The sequence below is a fragment of the Gavialis gangeticus genome, unplaced genomic scaffold (assembly GCF_001723915.1).
Source record: "Gavialis gangeticus isolate Ggan-Ray unplaced genomic scaffold, GavGan_comp1, whole genome shotgun sequence".
Lineage (NCBI taxonomy): Eukaryota > Metazoa > Chordata > Crocodylia > Gavialidae > Gavialis > Gavialis gangeticus.
Window position 1 is genome coordinate 11,439,991 of NW_017729009.1, and position 9,447 is coordinate 11,449,437.

Consider the following 9,447-nt stretch of genomic DNA (forward strand, 5'->3'; position numbering starts at 1 on the left):
TTTTGACAGACACAGTTGGGACTAGGTGACTGGATTAAGACTTCTGACCATAAGTGATGACAAAGGACTTGGATGTCTCCAGGGCTAGAAAGGACAGGAGCTGAGTGAATTCAGTTACTGGAAGCTGTTCCACAGTTAGTGTGACTTTATCGGTCAGGTTCTTTTGGCCACCAAAATACATTGGCATGCTGTAAATTTCTGCTGGGTGGTATTCAGCAGAAATGCAAGTCCAGCAGACCGTAGGTCAGTGCAGTGGATGGCTTGCACCTGATTAGTTAGGTTAGCACTTCATTGGTTTATGGTTTTAAATAAATGATATGGAGTCTCTTTTTTGGATGTTAGGGGCATCTTGTAAGTATTATTGTGCTACAGACTCTGTGTCTCTCTCTCTCTCTGCCTTGTTAAAGGAAGTGCTAATTCAGCTCAAAGGAAGCATGAGGAGAAAGTGCATATCCTGCTGCAGCTTGGCTCTGCCTTAGTAGGGAGTGACTACTGAGGCAAAGCAGAGGGGGTGTGTTTTGGAGGACGTGGTTTACCTGCTGTGTTTCATCTCCCTCAAATGACTTGTGCCACTGGCAGTATCAGAAGTTTGTAGGAGATGGTCTTTTACAGTTGTTTACATTCCTAGAGTATTGCAACCAGTACTAATCCTCACAGCGCCTGGAGGTAGGTATACGCTGGTCCTTGAAGATAAGGAAATGGAGACAAAGCTCAGATGTCTTATTCAGGGTTGTGCCAAGTCCGTTTAGAGTTGAAACTGAATTTGAAGTTTGGCTTCTATACTCAGTGCTACACCACACTACTGTGTAGCTGCCATACACAGAGGGGAGAAGACAGTAAGAAGTGGCTCTCACAGCAGGCAAAGTACAGGGCTTGCAGTTTCAATTGAACTCACCTGATCCCTTTAAACTTCCAGATTAGGTCATTGGAATCTCTCCCCTCGTCCTTAATCTTTTTGAATAAAGGATGTTTGTTCGCTGCTTACCCCCTATCTGGAAAGGTGGTTGCAAGAGGGGATAGTTTTCAGCCAAAGAAACAGAGCGTTAGGCAGAGGCATTAATGATGTGGAGAGTCAGGAAGGAGAAAGCATTGTCATAAGTGTTGGCAACTTTTCTAACCTCCGTTGTGTTCATAGATATCATTCGGCCAGCAGCACATTGGAGGACTGGAATGAAAAATTAACCCAATCAGAAGCGTGAGTGTCATAACCTTTGGTGTAAACCAATGTTCCAAAAAGCATATTGCCACTAACACTGCCCCAGGCTCACGGCTCTTCTGCTTTGACTAGTCCTGTAATGTGCTACCTGTGGAAACCCTTCTTACCCTGCAAATATCTTTTGGGAGCCAGCCTGTCATAGATCTTGAATTGACTCTCATCCGAGTGACATTACCCTCAGACATTTGTCTGTAGACCTAGGTGATCCCATGCAGTGCTTTGGAGCAAAATGAACCCTATGCACTGTACTCAGTTGGCACTGGGTTTTAGTTTCAGCTGAGAGGCCATGGCTTGAATAGATAAATGAAACTATTTTATTCCTAATGATGGGAAGAATCAAGGGATAATTGCATTGTGTTGTGGAGAAGCAGGTGCTGCTGTTTTCCATGTGACCGGTGGACTCTGAATAACTAGGGCTTCTGTTACCAAAATGTACCATTTTGGAAGCACCAACTGGTATTTAAAAGGCTGAGCTTTATCGTTACTATACTCCCCGTGTTGCTCTTAAGTGGTTCTTTAGTCAGTTTTCTGGTATTAAGCTCAAGTAAAAATATGCAGAATAATAAAGAGCTTGCGAGCCGTGTTTTCATACACTAGCTTGCGTTAGCATGGCATGACAGATTTGAAAGTGTGCCTGCAGACATAAATGGTTATGCTCAACTCCCACATGGTCTTAGTAAATAGCCGCCGCCTTAAGTTTAACTCGGCTTAGCTTGTATCACAGTTGTAGCAGGACAGATAATCCAATATTACCCACTTGCACGCTAGCTTGACTATAGGATTTCTTACTTGGTTACTTTTTTGAAGTTGTTTGGAGTGGCATTGCAATTTAAACTATGCTGTTCCCCATTAAGTTGCCTGAATTTGCTGTGAATTTTAGAGGAGACTGATTGGCATATTGTAAAAATGTAATCTTAGCCCTGCTCATTACACTTTTTAATGGGATTTAAGTTAGTAATGGAACTTTTAGGTACAGAAGAGTGGAGTGAAGCAACTGGGGGAGATGGGGAGTGTCTCCCTTGCATCCTAGTGGTATTTAGATAATGACAGGGTTAGGTCATGGGTCGCTTCTAAGTTGCCTGTTGTACAACTTGGCATGGAATTTGATCTCTTTTGTTGAGTCTAATTATAGTAAGTGGCAGTGGCTGTGTGGCAGTGTAAATCTAGTTCATTGTCAGGAGAAGGATGGGAAGATGTGTGGTTCTTCTTTCCAGGAGGTCTGTCTCCTTCCCTTTTTAAAGAGGATAAATCTTCTCTGCTGCTTTCCCTGGTAGATACCAAGTGATGTTCTTCACATGCTAGTTAGTACACAGGTCAGCTGAGTAACTTACTTCCAGTAATATTTTTCTCTGAGAAATGAACTTGGAATAAAAAGTTTCTGATGCAGTCTACTTCCTTTCAGTCCGTGATAGGTGCCAGGAAAAATGCAGCAGGAAGTCTGCCTCTGTAAAGCTGTCAGGGCACAAGAGGAATGATTCAAGAGTTGTTTACAACTTGAAGAGCTAAGGCGTGCTAGCCTTCCTGCTGGGTTTGGCACTTAATGCTAGCCAGCTAGACCCAAAATAAAATAAAGTTGGGGGTGGGAAGGGGGAAAGAGGAGGCTAAAAGGTATGATACACAAGGCATTCTGGAAAACCAGTGCAAACTTCTACAGTATTTTGATCCAGGATTAAATAAATGCTAACAGTCAGACCCAGGAATTCCAAGACTGCATCATTCCTGGCAGGCTTTTGGGGATATTTATGCAAAATCATCGTCTGTTGCCCCATTTCATGAGCTGCTGTGCTGCACAACTGACAAGCTCTTTGACTGCAATAGTAACCCACCTGTGACACTGCTAGTGCTTTTTTGCATTGTCACATCTCCCTCTAGTTACTTGTCCTTCATAGAGAGTTTAGTTTGCGGTCTGAAGTCATGCATTATAGCAAAAAGGTACTGCATTATTATTATCTCTTTTTAATTTAGGGTCAGCTCAGGTTTTATACATGAAATGCGTGCATTCAGGTATTGCATAAACGTTGTAAACTAAGATCGGGGTAGGTAAGGTTCTTTAGGTAGATGTGATATCTTTTCTTAGCTCAACTGAGAGTTGGAAAAATGTTCTTTGCAAGGTTTTGGGCACAAGCACCCTTCTTCAGGCATAGGGAGATCTCAGAACAGCAGAGGCTCCCTATGCCTGAAGAAGGGTGCTTGTGCCCAAAAGCTTACAAAGAACATTTTCCAACTACTCAGGTGGTCTAATAAAAGATATCACATCTACTCCAAGAACCTTGCCCACCTATGTCTTTAGACCGACACAGCTACAACCAAAACCTGTGCAAAATAAGATCAATACAGTTTAGGACTCTTGAGTCATGTTGTGTAGGAGGTGTAGGTGTAGGGGCTTTTTTTGTGTACAATCCAAAACTGACTGAGGTTGGTGCAAGGAGAGACCAAATTGGTTACTATACGTTGGGTAATATTACAGAACAGGAAAAGCCTGTTCAGCAGAGAAATGCAGTTTAGGAGGGATGGAATACATGGAATTCAGTCCCAGGTTGGCAGGTGACGGTGAGTTGTTTGTTATAGTGATGTTTTACAGCTGATGGCATATCTGGCACCTGCTTTCCTCTTAAAATAAATTGGATTGTGGAGGAGCATATGAACCTGAAAGACCCATATGCTATCAACTGGATTTTAAAGTGCAACTGTGCTCTCTTCCCCACTTCAGCAGGAGAGGGTGATACAAAGAACAAAGACGGTCCTTAATATGCTGCTTCTCACCTCTGCACTTCAGAGAGATGAGGGAGTGATTTCTGCATGGCCTTTACTTAAATATTCTAGTATAAATGATATAGGAGGAGGCCATAGAGCCAGATGTTAACTGCCAGCCCAAGAACAACTTGTAAAGGATACAGTTGTGGGGATGTCTCGGCACATTTGGTTCCAGAGCTTGGCAGGGGAAGAAAGGTTAAGTGTCTCTTTCTCCAGTCCTCTGAACTTCTTAAATAGATCTGTAATGAAACGGAGGTAAAGCTGTCAGACTTGCTTAGCTGTGGTTAAAGGTAACTGATAGGAACTTCTTTCCATATAGATGCTAAACTGCAGTTGCAGAGGAGATGCTAATTTTTGCAATTCTTGTCTGTGGAGTCAGAGGTTGATATGGCCAGTCTCTTCAGTTCCTAATACTGCAACAAGCGCATTTCTAACCTTTAAGGCTGAAAGCTCATATTTGGAACAGCTTCCTCAGTGCTGAAAGGAGGAGCAACCCTTCATAAAAGGAGCAAAAGAGTTGTGGAACAAAATGTGGTACTCAAAGTAACTTAAACCCCACATGGAGAAATTAGAAACTGATGCACACTAATATAGCAACTGTGGTAAAGAATCTGAAGCAAAGGTAAAGAAATATTAAATCAACTTGCATTGTCTTGCTACAGTTCAAAGCCATGAGTCTGAGAGACAGTAGAAGGGTAGCTTTCAGCCCTGTAAATGCAGCTTACTAACCTAGTATCTTGCCTTCAATGTGGGCACCCTTTCCAAAATGCTGGAATGTTTCTTGCTTTCCTGCTTGAGATTTTACCCCTTAAGATTAACTTTTTATGTCTTCCTTTCCCCCCCGCCTTTGCTTAGTTATAAGAAGACTCAGGAAACCCTGTCTCAGGCAGGACAGAAGACTTCAGCTGCCCTTTCTAATGTGGGCTCTGCTATAAGCAGGAAATTTGGTGACATGAGGTAAGATCTCCACTTCCTAGTGTTTGGGGTTCAGAATTTTGCAGTGTGGGAGACCTGAATATTTGAGATTTAACAGCTGGGCTTTTCCAGTTATATGTATGTATATATATTTTTTTAAGATGGGTTTTGTCACTAATTGCATATGATGGCTATTCCACATAACCTGCTATGTCTTGTGTGTTTATCTAAGCTCCCCCTGGGCCGAATGTTCCAGAGCGTTTTCAATCCCTGGTCCTTTTATCTTGCTCCACACTAACAGAATAGTTTTAGTCTTTCCCTTCAGAGGGAGGAAGTACTGCATTTTTCTTTGCAGCTTACCCAGTCTGTTTTCAGGAAAGGTTTAAGGGGTGGGCCAGATCTTCGTTCATCTACTTGTATGATGATGCCTTTTTGGTTCTTTCAGTGTTGAGAGTTAAAATGAATCTAACTTTTTTCTCTAACAGATGTAGAAAGCTCTGATAGGGAAAACTGGCCATAGTACATCGTGCATCAAAAGCAGGGTACATTGATTCTTTAAAGGGAAGAGTAGCACCCCTTATTAGATGTGGCTACATACCATGCATGTTTGGAGGGGTAGTGGTAAGGGAAGTGGATTGTCTCTGCCCTGGACTTGCGTGCAGAGACATCCTGATCATTGAGTTGTGTGTACCCAGGAGTGTGAATTCAGAGGATTTTGGCTCTTCTAATGCTTTTGTGTGAAAATGGGCCTGCATCTGCAGATGTTCAGTTGCTTCATTTTCTGCCAGAGCCTTCTGGTATGAATTAAACATGACATGGAGAAAAGAGCTGTTCAAAGGCCTTCAGCTGTTAAAGGAACCATACAGAAAAATGCATGTAAAACATAATCTTTCCTTAAAGCTTTGCTAAGTCCCATATCTCTCTCGGCATATACCAGCTGCTTAGCTTTATTCAACGACTTTTTATTTATTAATGTTGTTGACAAGGCTGTGGCCAGCATGCCAGTGTTCATTTGGGTATTTGCTTTTCCTAGAGATTTCCCCCTTCCCCTGTGGCTGAGCCTTACTGGGTGGTAAGCACTGGATAGTCTCTGATCACATAATACTGGCTGGTCTAAACTTACCTTCAGTTGCACACTGTGTTCTTGGCAGGGCAGTATTGGTGCATATCTTGAGTTTCTTTGAGTTTGGCAGGGGACAGTTTCACTCCTAACTTTTAATATCCAGGTATTGTGTTGTCCCGTCTGTCTGTCCCTGCCCTGGAAACTCCCCAACTTTTTGTTTCCTGCTATTTACATTAGTCTTCTACCACCTTAAACAAGCAGGTTGTAGAGGCTTTTGCCAAGTAGTAATCTCAGTAAATGGGAATCTCTCTAATATTGCTAAACTATGCAACCAAACATGGCAGGTGTAGCAAGAGAGAGGTGAATTCTGCCTCTCCAAGACCTCCCACATCGGAGTCTACATGGGAATAAACAGCAATTAAACCAAAAAGTGCCTAAACAATACAAATGAATTTTGCACTTGCAGCATTGTTCAAAAGAGGTAAAATAAAAAATACTGAAGAAAGATTCCTCAATCGATGTGCAGAAAGGCCACATTTGATATTACACGCTTTGCATACAAATTTAATCAAGAAAGGGTCCTTTAGTAGTAAAGGTTCAGCATTGGAAATGCTTTGTATTTCTGATTGTCCTGGGTCAATGTAAAAATATTTAATTGTAGTGTTTTACAGTTATTATCTTCAATGACAATGAAGTAAGGCTGGGCAGCTTCTGCCAACTGTACCAACGGCATCACTAGATAAGTTGTCAGGGTTTGACATGTGCACGCCCTATGAAGGAAAACATTATTGGAAGTAAATTTTGTGCCTTTCCTTGAAGACTTAAGAAAATGAGATGTTCCTTTGTTCTGTGGGTGTACAAATGGCTCTGCCCGGCCTCCTCGGCTGTGTTCTGAGCAATATTGTCCTAAGACTTGAAATACAGAATTAATTGGTTTGCTCAGAAACTGTCCCTCCATGCTGACCTGGAAGCTGTTGCTAAGTGTGGTTTGATCAGAGATTACATGGAGTGAAATAAGGATGTTTCTGTAGTGAAACTTTTTTTTTCTTTTTCCTCCAAAAGGATATGTTCTTTACCCTTCATAAATTGCAGCCCTAGCCTCTAACTGTAATTACTTAAGTTGTCAAAGGGCTTTCTCTTGCTCTGTCACTCGCACTTCAGACTTAGGATCCAGTCCCCTATTTTCTAGTCTGCTGGAAGTGTTGAGATAACAGATGGGATTTCCCTGTCTTATCTGCCTGTGATGGCTGAAGCACTGGAAAGTGTTTCTCTGTTCGGGGAGAGACACTTCAGACATATAGAGGACTTGGCCCCAGTCCCTGTGATGAAAGGTTTTGTTTTTTGTTTTTTGTGGGGTGTTTTTTTTTTAATTTGAAACCCTCGGACATCAGGATATATGTTAGAAAAATACCCCAGGGGAACAAGTAGTTCCTGTGCACTGCCTGGATTGTCATGAAATCCTACGACTGCTGAATGTGGTGAACTGTAGAGCTGTCCTATGCCACTTTGTATGAGAGGGCTAACATGTTGTGCTGGCACATCTCCTTATCTCTGAATTTATTCCTCAGGGTGGCTGGCTTAATTCACTGGAGGACTGTTTTTGCAAGTCTTAACCAGTCGAACTTGCTCTGTTATCTCTGCTTTCAGTTGACACATCTAACGTGCATGCTTGTCTGTTCTTACATTACAGCATTTTACTGCCTTGTGTGACTAGTAAACCCAGTCTTGAGCATGTTCTTGTCCTCACCTATGAGGGCAACTTTAAGAAGCTGTATTTTCTATTCTTTGTTCCATTGCACTGTGTGAAGGAAACAGTGCTGTTGTAGCTAATACTGCAAGAACATTCATTTTTAAATGTTTGCTTGAGCTGGCAGCAGGGCAGCTCCAGATTATAGAAATTCAAGAAACTCTTTATGAGTAAAGAGCTGCAGCAGCCATTTGGCAGCTCTCTAAAAGTTTGGTCTCGGGTGCTGACCAGGTGGAACCGTGCCTGTGGTAATGAGCACCGGTGGTGCGGTGCATGAATTGGTGCATGCTCATCTGCTTTCTGCAGGAATGAGATGCAAGTTAGCTTCTGCAAACTTAATAAAGACCATGTGTCTGCCTCTGTGTGTGTGCTGGATTGGATGACTGATTGATGACTGACTGATTTGTGGGGTTTTGGTGTAATCAAGGCCCAATACTACCACCTGGTAATCTGGGTTTAAACTGTGTGGCAAGACTACCTGCCTTGTGCACAGATGAAACTCTGGCAGCTGTATCTAAAGGGAATAAAAGACTACCTCTTCCTGTAGAATAGCCTTGCTGGTACCTCTCAGTAAACTAGTATGCTGTCTCCATGTTGTCATCTGGGGTCAGCAGCCTGTAACTGTTTTGCAAAAGCTGGCAGAGAGGAGGCTAGAAATGGTGGTGTTTGAGTAGCAGGAGTTTGTCTTGCCAGCCAGGGATGCATGGGAGGCAGTTTGGTATTACATTTTAAATCAGGATTTCTTGCGCTCTTTGGCTATGGCTGCAGAATATCCCTGGACTTCAGATAAGACCATTGCAAGGCTAGCAATGCTCTGTTCAAATGAGAGCTCAGAGGACTCTGCTCTGGGATGGGAAGAGATCTCTAACATGGTAAAAGGGGTTTATAAACTGTCAGGGACTAGGTCCTATGGTGCTAGAATTGCAGTCTGCTCAGTATTATGGATATAATTTAAGTGTTAATGCTGCTAGTGTTAACCCTTGCAGTACTCCCTACCGCAGCTCTCATTGTGAGCATGTAGTGTGAAAAATGCTTTCGTGTGAACTGCTTGCTTTCTCTTGACAAAGTTGCATAGAGCTGGACTGTTGCTCTCAGGCTTTGCAAGAGTGGAGGGCAGCTATGGTGGGGCATTCAGCTGGACAGCTGTGCCAAACTAACTTCTCCCTTTTCTCTCCTTCTGCTGCCGATGGGTTCTTTCAGGGCTCATCCCTTCTCGCATTCGTTTAGGTAAGACACTAATCAAGGTTGCAGAAGGAGAACTATTAGTGCTGCTCATTTAAGGGGTGCTGCATAGCTGAAAAGAGAAGCTGACCACACAGAGTGCACCCGTACTGCAAAAACAGATGAGCTAGGGAATTTGGTTGCAACATGTGTCCCTGAACTGGCTTTACGACACAGTTGTGGTTCATTGTGCAGGTTTAACTTCAGCCCTTGCAGTAGCACTGTGAGCCCCCTCCACTTCTTTATTCCTAGTGTAGCTAGGAGCAGAAACCATTTATAGCAGTTCTTCATTTGAAAGCTGTCAGCTGCATGCCTCTACACAGTGCCCACGGGGTGCTTATTAGATCCTTCCACATAGCCTGCTGGTTTTGGGGATTATCCTGTTTGTTTAGCAACCTAACCTGACAAACCTTTTAATCTTAAATACATTCTGTCTACTGGTGTAATTTGGTGGAATAAAGCCAGTTGTAGATCTTCTTAGCTTTTAGCTTGTGGTGCCTGTACACCAGCTCTCCAAAATCCAGCCCTTGA

At 42.8% G+C, this 9,447-nt stretch overlaps 1 protein-coding gene across 3 annotated transcripts in view; it reads left to right on the forward strand.

Moving 5' to 3' along the window:
- The window catches only part of TPD52L2 (tumor protein D52 like 2), a 28,038-nt gene that overhangs the window by 9,556 nt on the left and 9,035 nt on the right, over positions 1–9,447 (forward strand). Inside the window, exons 4-6 of one of the 3 annotated variants that reach the window (XM_019510057.1) lie at positions 1,136–1,195; positions 4,826–4,927; positions 8,896–9,418. In XM_019510057.1, coding sequence (XP_019365602.1) covers positions 1,136–1,195; positions 4,826–4,927; positions 8,896–8,926 — 193 coding nt within the window. In that variant the 3' untranslated portion in view covers positions 8,927–9,418. Of the gene's footprint in view, positions 1–1,135; positions 1,196–4,825; positions 4,932–8,895; positions 9,419–9,447 lie in introns of those variants that run through there. The other 2 variants (XM_019510056.1, XM_019510058.1) reach the window with 2 other exon arrangements.